This window comes from Saccopteryx leptura, chromosome 9 (genome assembly GCF_036850995.1).
Source record: "Saccopteryx leptura isolate mSacLep1 chromosome 9, mSacLep1_pri_phased_curated, whole genome shotgun sequence".
Classification (NCBI taxonomy): Eukaryota; Metazoa; Chordata; class Mammalia; order Chiroptera; family Emballonuridae; genus Saccopteryx; species Saccopteryx leptura.
In genome coordinates this window covers 39,190,727-39,211,126 of record NC_089511.1, presented here as the reverse complement: position 1 = coordinate 39,211,126, position 20,400 = coordinate 39,190,727, and the positions used below count along the sequence as shown (strand labels likewise).

The window sequence follows — 20,400 nt, the reverse complement described above, 5'->3', positions numbered from 1 at the left end:
CAGGCGCTAGAGTGGCTCTGGTCCCAACAGAGCGACGCCCAGGAGGGGCAGAGCATCGCCCCCTGGTGGGCGTACCGGGTGGATCCCGGTCGGGCGTGCATGCGGGAGTCTGTCTGTCTCTCCCCGTTTCTAGCTTCAGAAAAATACAAAAAAAAAAAAAAACAACAACAAAAAAAACCCATGACCTCTGGTGTGCCAGATTGATGCTTTATCCACTGAGCCACCTGGCCAAGGCAGAGTTCATTCTTTAAAAGGCTGCTTTGATGAATCTTTCTGTTACAGTAGTCACTCTTTAAATTACCTTAAAATTTATTTATTTAAATAGAGAAGCTTGAATTTTTTTTTATTGTTGGTCCTTCTGAAGCCCCTTTCCAATAGAAGTCCTTTCCCCTAAAGTGTGCAGCGTTTCCAGCATGGCCTCAGTCCTAGGGCTGCATTCCCCACGGGATACTGCTGGGAGATGAGGTCTGCTCACATTCGCCAGCTACTCTCAGCCTTTGCTCTGCATTTCCTCCGCCCCAGTGTCTTCAGGGCTTTGCTCAGATCCCACTGTTCAGAAAGGTCTCCACTCACTCCTGTCTTCCCACCCTGCTTTTTGTCCCTCATAGCTCTTACAGCCCCTCATTCACTTTTCTATCTGTTGCCCTTCTAGAATGTAATCCCTGGTGGGCCCTGCAATCTCAGGACTCACACAAAGCTGGCACTGATGAATTTGATAAAGCTATAAGTGAGTTTTAGATTTGGTAGCAGTCTGCATTTTTACTTTACATAACAAAAGTGAATGCAGTAGGATTAGTAAAATTACACAGTAAATTCTGCAAACAGAACTAACTCAGTCTGCTTTCTAGATCATAGCTGTATAATTTTACCAATCCTACAGTATTCACAATGGTTGTGTTTTCATGCGTATCCAGATCCCTGGTCTTGGAAGCCAGAGAGCCAAGACGGGCAAGCGATGTCTGGGATATCACTTACCATGTAACTCCATGTATTCTTGATCACATCAGCAAGTCCACTTTTGTGGTTTTGTGGTTTACAAGCATGTTTACTCAGCTACAGACCCCTTCTTCAGCCCTTACTAACATGTCTTGCTTGTTTCCGAGGAGCCAAGCAGCTCTTGCAAGTCAGGTGTCTAGATTTTCAGCTGAGGGACCCAGAAGAGGGTTTTTATACCAACGAGGATACTTTTTAGAGAACCTGTTGGAGGACAGACTCGTTGGTCAACTGTTTTTCTCTGCTTGTTAATAATTCGTGGAACAGACACCCATCTAGTGTTCACTCATATCTCCAGTGTTGCCTTGCCTCTTCAAAGGAAAGTACATATGAATCCAAAAAAAAGGTGTTCTGAAGCATGGCATTTAGTGCTTTGGCCTCCAAGCAGAAGATTGCTGTGAACAGCCTCTATAGCCTATGTTTGCACACTCATAGACCCCCAAGTGAGGAAGGGAAGGGATCAATGAGAACTCAGCTGAACTAGGTCAGGGCTCGAGAAGCTTGACTAAGTGAGTTCTTCCTAAAATCAGATGCAACTTTTCTCACCAAACTAGGCAGATCTCTTCTTCCCACACGCACACCTCTACCCCACTCCCAATTCTGACCTGATTTTTTCCCTTCTTTTCCTCCCCAAACTCTCACTTATGCTTCTGTGGGCCTCCACCCCATCGCCTACTACCATCAGCAGAGGTGGAACACTCCCGTCACTTGGTATGGGTTCAGCCTGTCCCCCTGGTGCTAGGGAATCTTGGACCTTACCTTTACTCCCCTGCCTGGAGCCCCACCAGCCCCACTGCTAGCCTAAGAACTGGGTTTTCACCAGAGCAGAATTTCCAGCACAGCCTCTTAATTCCTTTGCCCTGATCAGCCAAAGCTGAGAAGACCACTTCAGGAGGTGGCTGGATTCCCCTGCAGTAATGCCTTTGTATGCTTTCCCTTTTGTAGAAGGGTTTATGTATTTAGCCTTCAACAGGCTGGGAATTTTTTATCAGTAGCTAGATGAAAAGAACTCTTCTCACTTTAAATAGGAGGATGACATAACTACATTCAGAAAGAGCCACTTGGGGACTTTTGTCTTCAGCCACTGTGTGAGGACAGAATATGCACTGGAAATATACGGGGTCTAAGGGATAGGAGTGGAAAACGATAAACTTTAATAAAGTATGATGGTTCATCTGTTTCGCAACTAGCAAGAATTTGAAACCCAGGCACCCCATTACCAGGAAAGAGGCACAGGCCAGCAGGATACCAGGGTTCCCTTCTTCTCCCACCTGTGAGCCCTCTTTCCTGCAGTTCTCCCTCACCTGACCCGTTGGTACCCCTCTAAGACAGATACCATATTTCCCCAGGTATAAGATGTACCCTTTTTCAAAAACATTGGAGTCTAAAAACTGAGTGCATCTTATACAGTGTTTGTGGCATTTCAGACGCCATAGATGGAACTGAGAACGAGGCAATATATGAAGACAGATTCGTCATCAGATGCAGATGAGGACAAGCTAATGGATGGGAGTTTTAACAGTGATAAGGAGTTGTATGAATTTTATGATGAATAAAACTTGAGGTCAGCCTGACCAGGAGGTGGCGCAGTGGATTGAGCGTCGGACTGGGATGCGGAAGGACCCAGGTTCAAGACCCCAAGGTTGCCAGCTTGAGCGTGGGCTCATCTGGCTTGAGCAAAAAAGAAAAAAGCTCACCAGCTTGGACCCAAGGTCACTGACTCGAGCAAGGGGTTACTCAGTCTGCTGAAGGCCCACGGTCATGGCACATATGAGAAAGCAATCAATGAACAAGTAAGGTGTCACAACAAAAAATTGATGATTGATGCTTCTCATCTCTCTCCCTTCCTGTCTGTCCCTATCTATCCCTCTATCTGACTCTCTCTCTCTCTGTCCCTGTAAAAAACAAAACAAAACAAAAAAACGAGGTCAATAACTTTATGTAATACATTTTTTTCAAATACCGAGCCCCAAAATTAAGGGCGTCTTATACATGGGGAAATACAGTAATTGGTGAGCTGTCCTCTGTCAAACCTCCGCCTCAGATTTCTCAAGCTTTTTTCTAGACCAGGCTAAATGCAGTGTCATTGTAGTGCTTGCATCACTTTTTGTCCAGGTTTTCCTTTTGTAATTATGCTTTTTGAGAACATTTGCCCACTCCTCTACTGGTGCTGTGGGAGAGAAAGGAAAGGAGAGAGACAGAGAAATAGCGATTTGTTGTACCCCTTATTGATGCATTCATTGGTTAATTTTTTGTTTGTGCCCTGACCGGGGATTGAACCCTCAGCCTTGACATATTGGGACAGCTCTCTAACCAACTGAGTCTACTAGCTGGCCAAGGTGAGCAGAACCTTTTAACAATAACCTTTATGCAATTCTATAGAATGTATCTAATCTATGTAGATGTGGAGAGATTCTTTTGTGAAACCTCTGTCTACTCTTTACAGCAGGGGTAGTCAACCTGTTTATACCTACCGCCCACTTTTGTATCTCTGTTAGTAGTAAAATTTTCTAACCGCCCACTGGTTCCACAGTAATGGTGATTTATAAAGTAGGGAAGTAACTTTACTTTATAAAATTTATAAAGCAGAGTTACAGCAAGTTAAAGCATATAATAATAATTACTTACCAAGTACTTTAGGTCAGATTTTCGCTGTTTGGCAGAATAAATCTTTATAAAACAACTTACTATAGTTAAATCTATCTTTTTATTTATACTTTGGCTGCTCTGCTACCGCCCACCGTGAAAGCTGGAACGCCCACTAGTGGGCGGTAGGGACCAGGTTGACTACCACTGCTTTACAGCCAACGCAGTGGCTGTGCTTTCCATGTGGAACTGAGGCGGGAAACTTGGATATTATTTGGCATAGGCAAATTAATTTCCTTCTAGGTATAATATAAATAGTAACTGGGACCTTCCTGGAGAAATTTCTCAGATTGCCTGTATCTTTAAAGCTGTTTACTAAATATTCAAATGTGCTTTTGAGGTTTGATGCCCTGTGGGGTTGAAATGGCAGGCTCCTTATTTCCTGTGGGATTTGCTTAATCCTCATAAGGAGCAGTTGTTCCCACGCCTTCACTCACTGAAGCCTGGGTTTCTGGTTGTCTCTGGCTGCCAGTGTCCTGTGAGCAGCCTGTTGGTGCAGGTATTTGGTGGGCTGTCAGTTCAGCCTTGCAGTTGCCCTGGAATTAGCATGTTAACCTGTGGTCTCCAGTTTGAGGCACACAAGGGGTCTCAGGGTGGGGTGGGGAGCATATATAGCCTTCTTCAAAGGGGTTTGTAATTCCCCCACGAAGGCTTAGAACCACTATTCTAGGGTCGTCCTTGGAGGCAGGGAATAGCTGAGGTTAGGGTAGGTAATAGCAGTTAAATGTGGATTTCTGAAGCTGTGTGGCATTGTGGCCTCTGCCACCCTAGAGAGAAGGGTGACAGTCACTTGAGTCTGCTCTGACTGGTCTGTGAAATTCTGTGGTCTTTTTTTTTTTTTTTTTTTTTTTTTTAATGAGAGGAGAGGAGATAGTAAGGTAAACTCCTACATGTGCCTCGACCAGGATCCTCTTGGCAACCCCATCTTGGGCCAATGCTTGAGTACCAAGCTATTTTTAGTGCCCGAAGCTGATGTGTTCCACCTGAGCTATCCTCAGTGTCCAGGACCACACTCAAACTAGTCGAGCCACTTACTGGGGAGGGGAAGGAGAAAAGGGGAGAGGGAAGGGGAAAGAAGCAGATGGTCGCTTCTCCTGTGTGTCCTGACTGAGAATCAAACCCAGGGTGTCCTTACACTGGGCCAACACTATCCACTGAGCCACCGGCCAGGGTCTTGTGGTCTTCTTTGGGGGGGAAAAATACATGTTGGGTTTCTCTCAGCTTTGGGTGACTTTCCCTCTCTCTGTCTTCTTGGGCCCAATAGCCTCTCTTCTGGCCATGCCCAGCATGGTGCCAGTTCTCTCCATTTCCTCTCTGCTCTGTCTCCAGCAGTGGAAGATCACCACCACCTTTCAGTGCCATCTCATTAATAGTCACATCTTAAATGGTGAAAGTCATTGATTTCTTGAATTTGAACATTATAAGTTGGGATTGATTGATTGATTATGCCTGGGCTCACATGGTGGTATTATGTGCATTTGCTGATCCTGAGTGTGTCAGAAGACCACGCCTGGACTGCCTTCAACAACCACACAGGATTTGTATAACCTGAAGTAGGAGGATGGTGCTGTCCAGAGGCCTTGTGATGGGCAGGTTGCCTTGCCTCCCACTTTACTCCCAGCTCTGTCATTACACTTACTGTTCCCTGATCAGGTGGTCAGACTGCTCAGAGTTAGGTCCCCAGCACTTCAAGTCAGCTTTAAAACAGTCACTGATCTATCTGTTAGCAAAGAAAACACTTGCCTGACCAGTGGTGACACATGGATAGAACATAGACCTGGGACGCCAAGGCCGCCGGCTCATCTAGCTTGACCACAGGGTTGTCACTGCCTTGAGCCAGTGATCACTGGCTGGGCTTAAGCCCCCCCCGCCCCCCCATGTTAAGGTACATGTGAGAAGCAATCAATGAACAGCTAAAGTGATGCAACTATTAGTTGATGCTTCTCATCTCTCTTCCTCTCCCTTTCTCTCTCTTGCTTAAAAAAAAAGAAAGACACTCTCCTGAGACTTCAGTAAACCTGTCTTTCTTTTCTAATCTGTCCAAGGCAGGGCTTTCTCCAATTGCTTGGCTTGGAGAAAGTTCTTGTGCCCGGGGCTTTTTTTTTTTTCCCCCCAGAGACAGAGTGAGAGTCAGAGAGAGGGATAGATAGGGACAGACAGACAGGAACAGATAGAGATGAGAAGCATCAATCGTCAGTTTTTCGTTGTGACATCTTAGTTGTTCATTGATTGCTTTCTCATATGTGCCTTGACCGTGGGCCCTTCAGCAGACCGAGTAACCCCTCGCTCAAGCCAGCGACCTTGGGGTCTCGAACCTGGGTCTTCCGCATCCAAGTTAGATGCTCTATCCACTGGGCCACTGCATGGTCAGGCGTGCCCAGGGCTTTTTTGAAAAAAAGTATATCCTGTTTAATTTCTTGGCTCCTTACACACTATATCCAGAAGTTGCCCAACTATTTGATAAAGATGAAAATAAATTCTGAATTGGAAAGAAGCATTGTTAGCCCTGAATGGCTCAGTGGATAGAGCACGGGTCCCCCAAACTATAGCCCACAGGCCGCACACAGCCCCCTGAGGCCATTTATCCAGCCCACCGCACTTCCAGAAGGGGCACCTCTTTCATTGGTGGTCACCTGGAGTACTGTATGTGGCGGTGCCGCAAAGCACGGCGTCGCTCACGTATAGTACTACTTCCGTTTTGTTTTGTTTAGTTTAGTTTTTTTTTTTTTTTTCCTGAAGCTGGAAACAGGGAGAGACAGTCAGACAGACTCCCGCATGCGCCCGACTGGGATCCACCTGGCACGCCCACCAGGGGCGATGCTCTGCCCACCCGGGGGCGATGCTCTGCCCATCCTGGGCGTCGCCATGTTGCGACCAGAGCCACTCTAGCGCCTGAGGCAGAGGCCACAGAGCCATCCCCAGCGCCCGGGCCATCTTTGCTCCAATGGAGCCTTGGCTGTGGGAGGGGAAGAGAGAGACAGAGAAGAAGGCGCGGCGGAGGGGTAGAGAAGCAAATGGGCGCTTCTCCTGTGTGCCCTGGCCGGGAATCGAACCCGGGTCCTCCGCATGCTAGACCGCTGAGCCAACCGGCCAGGGCCCCGTTTTGTTTTTTTACTTTAAAATAAGATATGTGCAGTGTGCATAGGGATTTGTTCATAGTTTTTTTTATAGTCCAGCCCTCCAACGGTCTGAGGGACAGTGAACTGGCCCCCTGTGTAAAATGTTTGGGGATCCCTGTGATAGAGCGTCGTTGTGGCACACCGAGGTCACAGGTTCAATACCCAGTCAGCATATATGAGAAGTAACCAGTGAGTGCACAACTAAGTGGAACAAGTTCATGCCTCTTTCTCCTTTTCTCTATCAAATCAATGGAAAAAAAATTTTTTTTAAAGAAAGGAAGAAGCATTGTTGAACCTGTTTAAGCCTTACTCAAGGATGGGAAATAGAGAAATGATGTGAGAACCTAAGCCAATATTCATAGTCTTGGAAATTCAGAAAATGTATTCAAATGACAAGCATTCACCATGAAAACAGGAAGTCTTAATGACACCTATTTACCTCTTGAAACAGTACAGATTGTTTTTTCTATCTGTTCATCTAGAAGTTAAATTATAAGTTGTTAGCAGTACAGGTTTACGTGCTTATGTTTAAGTTTAAATATACATATGTTGCCTGACCTGTGGTGGTGCAATGGATAAAGCATCGACCTGGAACGCTGAGGTCACTGGTTCGAAACCCTAGGTTTGCCTGGGCAAGGCACATAAGGAAATTGATACTTCCTGCTCCTCCCCCTTCTCTCTCTCTCTCTCTCTCTCTCTCTCTCTCCCCCCTTCTCCCCCCCCCCCAATAGATTTTTTAAAAAGAAAGAAAGAAAAATAAGTTTAAATATTTTTTAAAAACCTGAGGATTAAAGTGATGGATCTTTTCATCCCCAGGTGTCCCCCTCACTGGGGACAGCCTGTCTGTCCTCCCCCACCTTCTCAAACCTCTCATGGAAGGACTGGCACTGGCAATGGCAGTCTTTACTTTTTTTTTTTTTTTTTTACAGAGACAGAGTCAGAGAGAGGGATAGACAGGAACAGACAGACAGGAATGGAGAGATGAGAAGCATCAATTATTAGTTTTTCGTTGCGCATTGAGACACCTTAGTTATTCATTGATTGCTTTCTCATATGTGCCTTGACCGCGGGCCTTCAGCAGACCAAGTAACCCCTTGCTCAAGCCAGTGACCTTGGGTCTAAGCTGGTGAGCTTTTTGCTCAAACCAGATGAGCCCGCGCTCAAGCTGGTGACCTCGGGGTCTTGAACCTGGGTCCTTCCGCATCCCAGTCCAACGCTTTATCTACTGCGCCACCGCCTGGTCAGGCGCAATGGCAGTCTTTAGAAAGTCCACAGGCCCTTGGAAAGCCCTGCTCCATCAGGGCCACCTGGTCAGGATTCTGGGATTTTGCTGCGGGCCTCGTTGGTTCAGCATGCGTGGGCTTGGGCATGTGCTGATGGTCTCTGTGGAGTCCTGTGAGGGACACAGAATTGAGAAATGTGACTAAGAAATACAAGTTAGATCGCATTCTTACTTGTATGCAGATCCTTAGGGCAGTGCAGCATGGTGAAAGTTGTAGGAGGGGTTATAATCAACTGAGTGGATTATAAAAACTAATGATAGTCTTGGGTGGCGAATGAATGGGACTTCACGCAAGGTGGGCATTCCAGAGAGTGGGATGGATTGGGGTTCAGAGTTTCTTCTGCTTGCAGGTGTCCACCCAGGCGAGCTGGGAATGGAGCCTCCTGCCTTGAGTGGCACAGGATTGGAAGGAATTCAGAGGCAGTGTGTGCTTGGGGCCCAGGCAGGAAGAGCCACCTGGTATTCCAGGATGTGGCAGCCCCAGGTGCACTTGAGACCTCTGTGGGCAGTTCTTTGCAGTGTTAAGAGAGACAAGCAGTGTAATGCTCCACAAAGGTTCCCGGATGAAATCACACAGAGGAGCTGCTATGAAAGGTGTTCTTGAGCTTCTTCAAACATGAGTGTGAGTGAGTTCAGTCGAGAGAAAATCCATGCTTCAAATTCCCCTTTCCTATATCTTTATTGGATGTTTAACCCTTTTGATTTTAAAGAGAACCTTCATCCTTTTTCTTTACACTTTGACCCCAAACCTGTCAGCCTCCCAGGTTGGAGTTTCCAGACACGCTCTCTATGGTGACCTTGCATCATTGGCACTAACACCTCTGGCGCTGATGTAAGATGTGAGTTCCTCCTGAGTTGACTCAAGGCCCCTTTGTTTTGTTTTGTTGTTAACATTTTTGTTAGAGAGTCATAGAGCAGCTGACCTCTGCTCCCTGGAGTCTTGAACAAAGGATCAGGTGCCTGGCAGATAAGATTGTGTCATAGCTACGCCTGGGTAAGGCCACTTCCTCCGTCAGAGATTGCTGAAGGGTTTTTTCCCCCTCTCTGTTTAGAAGTGTTTATGCAAATTCCAAATCTGTTCTGCCAGCTCTTGATGCCAGTATTCCTGACTGAGGTCCTGGGTTTTCTTCCCTTCAGCTTTGGTGGGTGGCATGTGTGAAAATGTTGGCAAGTCTGCAATTTTCCTGTTTGTTTGTCTCTAGTTTTCTATGCTCTCCCCTGGGGTGTTGTCATTCAGTGAGAAAAGGGCTTTGCCTTCGAGTGTCTTGGGCTCTGGCAGAAAGCAAAAGCAGCCCTTCTGCTCTGCCAGCGGCTCAAGGAACCAGTGTGACCTCACAGCCCAAGCAAATCTGTCTGGCCACTGGGGGACTCAGGTTGTTGGCTCTGTGGGCAGAGGTGTCACCAGGATTTACAGGGCAAATCAGCCTAAGTCCTGTTCTGTAGTTATTGTTCCCCTACTAACTGGGTCACATTTAATTTGCTGCTGTGAGCAGGACAGCCTCTGTTGGCCCTGAGGATGGTGTTTTGTTTACAGACCATTGAGGACTGATGTCCACTGCATTGTGCTCTGTGAGCTACTTTACACTCCAGTGCCTTTGTTCAATAGACAGGGTACTTCCCTCCTCCTTTGAGGTTCCTGTGAGAGATGAGAACATATCACTAAAGTCAATTACTAAGTGACCCTGGCCAGTTGCTCAGTGGATAGAGCATCGGCCCAGCAGTATGGACGTCCCGGCTTTGATTCCCAGTCAGGGTACAAAGGAGAAGTGACCATCTGCTTCTCTCTCCCTCCTCTGCCTGTTTCTCTCCCTCAGCCAGTGGCTCGATTGGTTCGAGCGTCAGACTCAAGCACTGAGGATAGCTCAGTTGATTTGAGTACCGGCTCCAGATGGGGTTGCCAGGTGGATCCTGGTTGGGGCACATGCAGGAGTCTGTCTTACTATCTCCCCTCCTCTCACTTAAAAAAAATTACTAGTAAAATTCCAGGAGTATGTACTTGTCAACAGTATTAAAATACTTTCTTTGCAGAAATAGAAAATAAATTTAATAACATTTGAGGTGGTCTCTAATAAATGTAAATCATGACAATTCAAGAAAGTTTAGAAAACTTTCTAAAGAATAAGGAGAAAAGGAAAAGAGGCCTGGAGATGACTGCCGCTGTCACAGCCTGGCTGCACTCCCCACTAGCTGTGTTTAAGAGTGTGGGCGCATACCTGATTTTGCCTCGTCCCTCTGCCCTTTCCTCATGTAATATGAACATTATTTCCAAATGGAATTTTTAATGAACTTGTTGATTCTTAACTCATTAATTCTTTTCAAAACATCTACCATTAAAATACATGTTTTTGTTTTAAGTTTTTCATCTAAGTCGAACATTGCTTCCTGGTTTGGATCCCTAAAATCTGGAGAGAAAATCTAATTGAGGCTCAGCTCATTTTTTTTTTCCCTGTATTTTTCTGAAGCCGTAAACGGGGAGAGACAGTCAGACAGACTCCTGCATGCACCCGACCGGGATCCACCCAGCACGCCCACCAAGGGGCGACGCTTTGCCCACCAGGGGGCGATGCTCTGCCCCTCCAGGGCATCGCTCTGTTGCGACCAGAGCCACTCTAACGCCTGGGGCAGAGGCCGAGGAACCATCCCCAGCGCCCGGGCCATCTTTGCTCCAGTGGAGCCTCGGCTGCGGGAGGGGAAGAGAGAGACAGAGAGGAAGGAGAGGGGGAGGGGTGGAGAAGCGGATGGGCGCTTCTCCTGTGTGCCCTGGCCGGGAATCGAACCCGGGACTTCTGCACGCCAGGCCAACGCTCTACCACTGAGCCAACCTGCCAGGGCCTGAGGCTCAGCTCATTTTTTTTTTTTACAGAGTCAGAGAGAGGGATAAATAGGGACAGACAGACAGGAACGGAGAGAGATAAGAAGCATCAATCATTAGTTTTTCATTGCGACACCTTAGCTGTTCATTGATTGTTTTCTCATATGTGCCTTGACCGTGGGGCTACAGCAGACCGAGTAACCCCTTACTCGAGCCAGCGAGCTTGGGTCCAAGCTGGTGAACTTTTGCTCAAACCAGATGAGCTTGCACTCAAGCTGGCGACCTCAGGGTTTCAAACCTGGGTCCTCTGCATCCCAGTCGATGCTGAATCCACTGTGCCACCACCTGGTCAGGCTACATGATTTTCTATATCCAAGTACCACCTACATCATTAAAATATTTTCACTTCTGCCTGACCTGTAGTGATGCAGTCAATAAAGCCCCAACCTGGAACGCTTAGGTTGCTGGTTTGAAACCCCAGGCTTGCCCGGTCAAGGTACATATGAGAAGCAACTACTGCTAGTTGATGTTTTCCACTCCTTTCCCCCTTTCTGTCTCTCTCTCCTCCCTCTAAAATTAATAAATAAAAATTTTAAAATATTTTTTTCCATTTTTAAAGCGGGGTGACTGCCAGGCCTGTTATATCAGGGGAAAGGTGGCACCAGCTGTTTACTCCATCTGTGTAGGACTTGCTCTGGGGGTGATGTGAGTGTTCAGGCCCATCCATGGCACTAGCCCAAAAAAATAAAATAAGATAATATTGCCATCCATGGCACTAGCCCAGAAAATGAGAGACTTGAGGGACACCTCCAGATCATCTTCTGGTCTTGTTAAAGGAGCCAGCTCCATATGAAACCCATAGTCTTACCTCCAGAGTGAATGAAAGATTCTCCCTGGTTGAGGAAATGTTGCCTCTAGAAGATTATGGAGGCCTGTGTTGGCCACTGCTCTGTGGCCTCAAGTGATTTTCTTTTGCATGCTGTGTTGGGGACAGGGCTCAGCATTCTTTCTCCTTCCCCTTCGCCACAGCGAGAACTTTCAGTAGTATTGTGGCTACGTCATGAATCATTCCCTTGCTTTCCATCTGTTCCTCTCTCCCTGTGTTAGGAGAGCTGCAAGTTGATAGAGCTGGGGCCACTTTGATGACTAATGAAAAAAATCTAATGACCAAGGTATTCCATTTCCTGTTGCATTTTTAAAATGAAATTAACACAGGAAGTATAAAGGTGAAATGGCCTGTGACAGGCTAGAATTCAGACAGGTTTTGCTTCCTTCCTGGATTACTTTTACAAGAGGACACACTTCTGAGCTTCTGTGGTAATAGCTCTTTGCGTTTGGGCCAAGGTAACAGGGATTTTATGCCTCAATTTAGTGTGTCCTAAGGGCATTTTTTTTTTTTTTTTTTTGTATTTTTTCTGAATCTGGAAATGGGGAGACAGACAGACTCCCGCATGCGCCCGACCGGGATCCACCCAGCACGCCCACAGGGGGCGACGCTCTGCCCACCAGGGGGGGATGCTCTGCCCCTCCGGGGCGTCGCTCTGTCGCAACCAGAGCCACTCTAGCGCCTGGGGCAGAGGCCAAGGAGCCATCCCCAGCGCCCAGGCCATCCTTGCTCCAGTGGAGCTTTGGCTGCAGGAGGGGAAGAGAGAGACAGAGAGGAAGGAGAGGGGGAGGGGTGGAGAAGCAGATGGGCGCCCCTCCTGTGTGCCCTGGCCGGGAATCGAACCCGGGACTTCTGCACGCCAGGCCGACGCTCTACCACTGAACCAACCAGCCAGGGCCTAAGGGCAATTTTTAAATGTTGGGTGTTGTTCCTAGTGCCAGACTCTTGACAAACAGTAGACATGGAACTTGCTAGTTGGTGGATTGATTAATTGATTGATTGACCAGTTCTGAAAATATCAGTAGTCGGTGATTTTTATATGTTATGATAAACCAGATACTAGTCATAGCAAGACCGGTATAAGCGAAGATGCCGAGATGCACATGGTAGAGAATTTATAATAAAAACTAAAAATATATCCCAAAAAGGCAGGACCTTTTATGAAGAAAACTATTATTCTTTGCTAACACCCATAAAAGAATACATGAATAATAGTAAGATGCTATTAATACATTTAATAACATTCTAATCCAAAGCCCAGTTTAACTACAGATGCTCCTTGACTTAGAATGGGTTACATCCCAGTAAACCCATCATAAATTAAAAATATTGTAAGTCAAAGTTGCATTTAATACACCTAACCTACCAAACATTATAACTTAGCCCAGCCTGCCTTAAACGTACTCAGAACACTCACATTTGCCTACAATTTAACAAAATGAATACACTGTCAAGTATTGGTAGTTGACCCTCACGATTTCATGGCTGACTAGGACCTGCCACTGCCTACCATTAAGAGAGAGTATCAGGTCTGACCTGTGGTGGCACAGTAGATAAAAAGTCGACCTGGAGCCTCACCAGGTGGTGGCGTAGTAGATAGAGCATCGGACTGGGATGGAGAGGACCCAGGTTCGAATCCCCGAGGTCACTGGTTTGAGTGTGGGCTCATCTGGTTTGAGCAAGGCTCACCAGCTTGAGCCCAGGGTCGCTGGCTTGAGCAAGGGGTCACTCACTCTGCTGTAGGCTCCCCCCACCCCGCCCTGGTCAAGGCACATAGGAGAAAGCAATCAGTGAACAACTAAGGTGCTGCAATGAAGAATTAATGCTTCTTATCTCTCTCTGTTCCTGTCTATCTTTTTCTATCTGTCCCTCTCTCTGTCACAAAAAACAGAGAGAGAGAGAGAATCGTACCAGATATCACTAGCCTGGGAAAAGATCAAAATTCAAAGTACAACTTCACACAGCTGTGAAGTTGAAAATCGTAAGTCAATCATTTTTTAAGTTGGGGATCGTCTGTATATTGTGGACTTATCTGCAGATATGATTCCAGAATGACAGGAAGTAGATTAATGGGAAAGTTCAGCCCATGAGCACTCCCCCTTCAGAATAAGAATTTATGTACAGCAGCCTGGCCTGTGGCGGCATAGTGCGTAGAGCATCGCCGGGACACTGAGGTCTCTGGTTTGAAACCCTGGATTTGCCTGGTGAAGGTACATATGACAAACAAGCAATGAACAACTAAAGTGAAGCAATTGAGTTGATATTTCTCATCCCCCCCCTTTGTAAAATCAATAAATAAAATCTTTAAAAAAAAAGAATATATATACATCAAAGATGGCATGTCACAAACCATTTGGAAAAGAGAAACTGGTTAGCTAATGCTTCAGTAATAGTCAAAGTGAAGAAACTCTAGAGCAGCGGTTCTCAACCTGTGGGTCGCAACCCCGGCGGGGGTCCAACGACCAAAACAAATACTTTTCGATGGCTTTAGGCGACCCCTGTGTTTTGGTCGTTGGACCCCCGCCGGGGTCGCGACCCACAGGTTGAGAACTGCTGCCTTAGTTGTTCATTGATTGCTTTCTCATATGTGCCTTGACCGCGGGCCTTCAGCAGACCGAGTAACCCCTTGCTAGAGCCAGCGACCTTGGGTCCAAGCTGGTGAGCTTTTGCTCAAACCAGATGAGCACGCGCTCAAGCTGGCAACCTCAGGGTCTCGAACCTGGGTCCTCGGCATCCCAGTTCGACGCTCTATCCACTGCACCATGGCCTGGTCAAGCTCTTTTTATTTATACTTTGGCTGCTCCGCTACCGCCCACCATGAAAGTTGGAACGCCCACTAGTGGGCGGTAGGGACCAGGTTGACTACCACTGGTATATAAGAATGCCACCTATTTCTGAATATTAATTTTGTATCTTGCTACTTTGCTGAATTCATTTATTAGATTTAGTAGTTTTTTGGTGATGTCTTTAGGGTTTTTTTGGGTTTTTTACAGACAGGAATGGAGAGAGATGAGAAGCATCAATCATCAGTTTTTCGTTGCGACACCTTAGTTGTTCATTGATTGCTTTCTCATATGTGCCTTGACCGTTAGGGCTACATCAGACCGAGTAACCCCTTGCTCAAGCCAGCAACCTTGGGTCCAAGCTGGTTAGCTTTGCTCAAACAAGTTGAGCCTGCACTCAAGCTGGCAACCTCAGGATCTCAAACCTGGGTCTTCTGCATCCCAGTCCAACGCTCTATCCACTGCACCACCGCCTAGGCAGTCTGTGTTGTTTTTTGTTTTTGTTTTTGTTTAACGAGAGACAGACAGGAAGAGAGAAGGATGAGAAGCATCAGTTCTTTGTTGTAGCACCTTATTCATTGATTGCTTTCTCTTAAGTACCTTGATGGGGGGAGGGCTCCAGCCGAGCCAGTGACCCCTTACTGAAGCCAGCGACCTTGGTCTCAAGCCAGAGACCATGGGGTCATGTCTATGATCCCACGCTCAAGCAGCAACCCCATGCTCAAGCCGGCAACCTCAGAGTTTCGAACCTGGGTCCTCCATGTTCCGGTCTGACACTCTTATCCACTACACCACCACCTGGTCAAGCTATTTCTTCTTCTTGTCTGATTTCTGTGGCTAGGACTTCCAGTACTATGTTGATTAGGAGTAGTGAAAGCAGACATTCCAGTCTTGTTCCTGATCTTTGGAGAAACGCTTGTACTTTTTGCGCACTGAGTATGATGATGTCTATGGTTTTGTCATATATGGCCTTTATTATATTAAGGAGTAATCCCTCTGCTCCCACTTTGCTAAGAGGTTTTTTGTGTTTTTGTTTGTTTCTTTTTATTTTTTTTAAAGACTTTATTTATTCATTATAGAGAGGGGAGAGAGAAAGAGGGAAGGGGGAGGAGCAGGAAGCATCAACTCCCATATGTGCCTTGACCAGGCAAGCCCAGGGTTTTGAACCGGCAACCTCAGTGTTTCCAGGTTGATGCTTTATCCACTGCGCCACCACAGGTCAGGCATAGAGAGGTTTTTATCATAAGTAGGTGTTGGATTTGTCAAGTGCTTTTTCTGCATCTATTAATACGAGATCATGTGATTTTTATCCTCCATTTTGTTTATCTGATGAATCATGTTTATTGACTTGCAAATATTATACCAATCTTGCATCCCTGGAATAAATCCTACTTGATCATGGTGTATGATCTTTTTAATATATTACTGGATCCAGTTTGCTAATATTTTATTGAGGACTTTAGCATCTATGCTCATCAGGGATATTGGCCTATAGTTTGTTTTTTTGTAGTGTTTTTGTCTGGTTTTGGAATTCATTGGTTGATTGTTGTATGTGCCCTCACCGAAGATTAAACCCACAACTTCGACATGTCAGGACAACACTCTAACCAACTGAGCTACTCAGCCAGGGCATGAAGCACTTTTGACAGTTAAAATGTTATTCTCTGTATCAGTGGTCCCCAACCCCCAGGCCGCGGACCAGTACCCGTCTGTGGGCCATTTCGTACTGGTCCGCAGAGAAAGAATAAATAACTTACATTATTTCCATTTTATTTATATTTAAGTCTGAACGATGTTTTCTTTTTTAAAAATGACCAGATTCCCTCTGTTACATCTGTCTAAGACTCACTCTTGACGCTTGTCTCGTAAGTTCGACAATTATATTGAAAAAGACCACACAGTTTTTACGCCGGTCGCATAATTTTATTTTGTGCATTTATCCGTCCTACCCTAAAGGCTGCTCCTTGAAAATATTTTCTGACATTAAACCGATCCGTGGCCCAAAAAAGTTTGGGGACCACTACTCTATATGTCAGAAATCACCACCAAAAAGCAAGTAGCCTGGGAAAGCGCTTCAGTTCTTCATAAATGAAGAGCTTACTATAAAACTGGCCAAGAACAAGGCAGATGACCAGAACTCACAGGTGCCAGGATGCACAGAAGACGGAGCCCTCCAGCCATTGGAGGTGCTGCTGGGAACAAACGGGCCTGTTTCTGTATGCAGTTATTGGGTTCCAGTCAAGCTCATCAGCTTACAGCTGCATCTGCAAAATACTGTGCTATATTTTAACGGGTAGCAAGAATAGCATTTAGGCCTGACCTGTGGTGGCATGGTGGATAAAGCATCAACTTGGAATGCTGAGGTCACAAGTTTTGAAACTCTGGGCTTGCCCAGTCAAGGCACATACGAAGAGCAACTACTACAAATTGATGCTGCCTGGACCTCCCCTCCCCCCTCTTGCTCTCCTCTAAAATCAATAAATAAAATATTTTACAAAAGTAAAAATTAAAAATAAGATGATCATAAGATTTGCATATAAAAGGTCATTTTAATGTGTTTTTAAAAGTTGGAAACAGCCCTCGCCAGATAGCTCAGTTGGTTAGAGCATTGTACTGATACACAGAGGCTGCTGGTTTGATCCCTGGTCAGGGCACATACAGAAACAGATCGATGTTTCTATGTGTCTCTCTCTCCCTTCCTCTCTCTCTAAAATCAATAAATAAAAATTTAAAAAAAAGTTAGAAACAGCTAACAGTGTTCAGATTATATAACACCTTGTAGTGCATTACCGCACAGTCAGGAAAGACCCTGTCTCTACAGATGGATAACGTGGAAAGAGCTGTTCCCACTGCCCAGCCAAGAAGTCACAGGCAGCTGTGTTTAGAGTGAGTGTGAGCACACATGTGAGTGTGCGTCATGGAAAATAGAAGAGAAGTGGAAAGGAAATGCAGAGATGCTAAATGTTAGCTTTCCTGGAGAGTTAGATAACAGGGTATTTATTTCCTTGTCTTTCTATATTTTCTAAAAGTTTTAAATGAACTTACAATTTTTTATTTATCTTATTTTTTTACAGGGACAGAGAGAGAGTCAGAGAGAGGGATAGATAGGAACAGACAGACAGGAACGGAGAGATGAGAAGCATCAATCATCAGTTTTTCGTTGCGACACCTTAGTTGTTCTTTGATTGCTTTCTCATATGTGCCTTGACCGTGGGCCTTCAGCAGACCGAGTAACCACTTGCTCGAGCCAGCGACCTTAGGTCCAAGCTGGTGAGCTTTTGCTCAAACCAGATGAGCCCACGCTCAAGCTGGCGACCTCGGGGTCTCGAACCTGGGTCTTCTGCATCCCAGTCCGACACTCTATCCACTGCGCCACCGCCTGGTTAGGCTGAACTTACAATTTTTTATTTTTACTTTTGAAGAGACTGAGAGGAAGAGAGAGAGATGGTGAGAAGCATCAACTCACAGTTGCCTTCACCTTAATTGTACATCAACTGCTTTTTTTTTTTTTTTTTTTTAATTTTTTTTAATTTATTTTTAGAGAGGAGAGAGAGAGACAGAGAGAGAGAAGGGGGGAGGAGCTGGAAGCATCAACTCCCATATGTGCCTTGACCAGGCAAGCCCAGGGTTTTGAACCAGCGACCTCAGTATTTCCAGGTTGACACTTTATCCACTGCGCCACCACAGGTCAGGCATCAACTGCTTCTTGACATGCCTTGACCAGGGCCATGCCAGTGTCCCCTTTGCTTAAGACAGCGATCCTGGACTTTTCATGCCAGCAACGTTTGGGCTCAAGCTGGTGAGCTTTGTGATCATATGGACGATTCCCCAACTCAAGCCAGCGACCCCACACTGACAAGCCAGTTCTCAGAGCCAGCAACCTCAGAGATTTGAACCAGTGAACTCAGCATTATGAGTCAGCTTTTTATCCACTGCACCACCACCAGTCAGGCTTTTTTTTTTTTTTTTTTACAGAGTCAGAGAGAGGGATAGACAGGGACAGACAGACAGGAACGGAGAGAGATGAGAAGCATCAATCATCAGTTTTTCATTGCGACACCTTAGTTATTCATTGATTGCTTTCTCATATGTGCCTTGACCGCGGGCCTTCAGCAGGCCAGGCTATCATTTTTCATTAATAAAAAAAATCACAGGGCCAGCAGATAACTTCATATTAAACTACTATTGCTCTGGCTGGATGGCTCAGGTGGTTGGAGCATTGTCCTAAAGCACACGGGTTGCCAGTTTGATCCCTGGTCAAGGCATAAACAGGAACAGATCGGTGTTCCTGTCTCCTTCTTCTTACTTCTCTCACTAAAATCAGTAAACAAACATGAAAAAGAGAAAAATTACTGTTAGTGATTCTGGGACTCTGTTCGTCGGCTTGTGTTTAAGTAGGGATGTTTACATTTATAGGTGTTCAGTTTTTGGATATTTCTGGCTTGCTGCTGAGTCTCTTCCCAAGGGCTGCTGGGTCTCCTGCCCCCACTTTCTACCCTGAGGTACTAGGCAGCAGTGGGTGGGCTCCCACAGTCAGGACTCAGTGACTGCTGCTTCCCTCTACTCCCAAGTTCTCCCATGCAGAGCATGGCTTTCACATTTAGGCCTTGATTCATTTCCAGCTGGTCTCATCTGCCCACCAGTAATCAGCATGTACATAGTCTGGCCAGGATTTGTGAGCAGTTGCCTTTGAGCCCAGCAGATTGTCCTCTTGCTAACCCACAAGCCCTCAATCTAGACATTTGAAGTTAGCGGCTCTGGTATAGGAGCACCTGTGACTTTCTCTGGGCCACTTTCTCATCTCTTCTGTCTCTGGGGTTTTAATCAGGATGTTCTCTAGGTGAATTAAACCAGTCTTTTTAAAGATTTGGGTTTGAAAATTCACAACATTTCTCATTAATTTGAAAACGAAAAATACTTTATCACCCTTTAATTTTATAAATATTTATTGCATACCCACTGTGTGGCTCTACAGAGTATATGTTAGATAAGGCTAACTCCATCCATGTCCTTCTCAAAGCTCACAGTATAATGGGGAAAATAGGAATTTAATAAGTTTTGTACATTTTACTTAAAAAAGGAAACACCAGTGTGGTTAAGTACAGTAAAGGAGAAAGATACATGTGAGCAGAAACCATTTATGGAGAGAGCTGTGCTTGTCTTGTTCAAGATAACTGTTGTAAGTGGAATGTCTGCTATCTCTTGTAGATGACCCTTTCTTTTTCAGGCGTTCCTCAAACAAGCCAGTTAGGTCATAGTCTTACTTATCATTTTCTTTCACAGAATAGCAATATTGCTTAATGGAAGGTGACCTGAAAAACTGCTAACCTTCTGTGTTTTTAGCCGTCAAGCTGAGCCACCAAAGAAGGAGGCACCCTCCGCTGGGCCACAGGTGAAGAGAGCAGATGAATGGAAGGACCCTTGGCGCCGGTCCAAGTCCCCTAAGAAGAAACTTGGGGTATCAGTCTCCCCTAGCCGTGCACGAAGGCGTCGAAAAACATCAGCCTCATCAGCCTCTGCCTCCAATTCCTCCAGGTAAAGAGGCCAGGCTGGTGCGAATGGCTAGTTTATAAACACCACAGGAATGATGGACCATTATGGCCTGGGGAAAGCCTGTAGGACTAAACAGGGGTTTGTTAGTTTGACCAAGACTCACTGAGTAACCTGGTGCTGGAGTGTCAGCAGCAAATGACTGGCACTTGGTTCATCACATGTTGAGATCAGCCAGCATTCAGACGACTCAGAGTGGAACACAGACCTGGCCAGTGAACCTGGGTGCGTTTTGGGGGTGTTTGTGAGGGAAGAATGCCTGACTGGGTCACTCCAGGAGAGATACTGAGAGGAGAGACCAGCAGAAAAATGTTTTTCAACCATCTAGT

General features: G+C 45.9%; 1 protein-coding gene across 4 annotated transcripts in view; it reads left to right on the top strand.

The window, feature by feature from the left end:
- ZC3H18 (zinc finger CCCH-type containing 18) overlaps positions 1-20,400 on the top strand; it is a 78,266-nt gene that overhangs the window by 47,310 nt on the left and 10,556 nt on the right. For all 4 annotated transcript variants that reach the window (XM_066349252.1, XM_066349251.1, XM_066349255.1 and 1 more), the window contains one exon: positions 19,865-20,056. In XM_066349252.1, the coding sequence (XP_066205349.1) occupies positions 19,865-20,056 (192 nt within the window). The remainder of the gene's footprint in view (positions 1-19,864; positions 20,057-20,400) is intronic.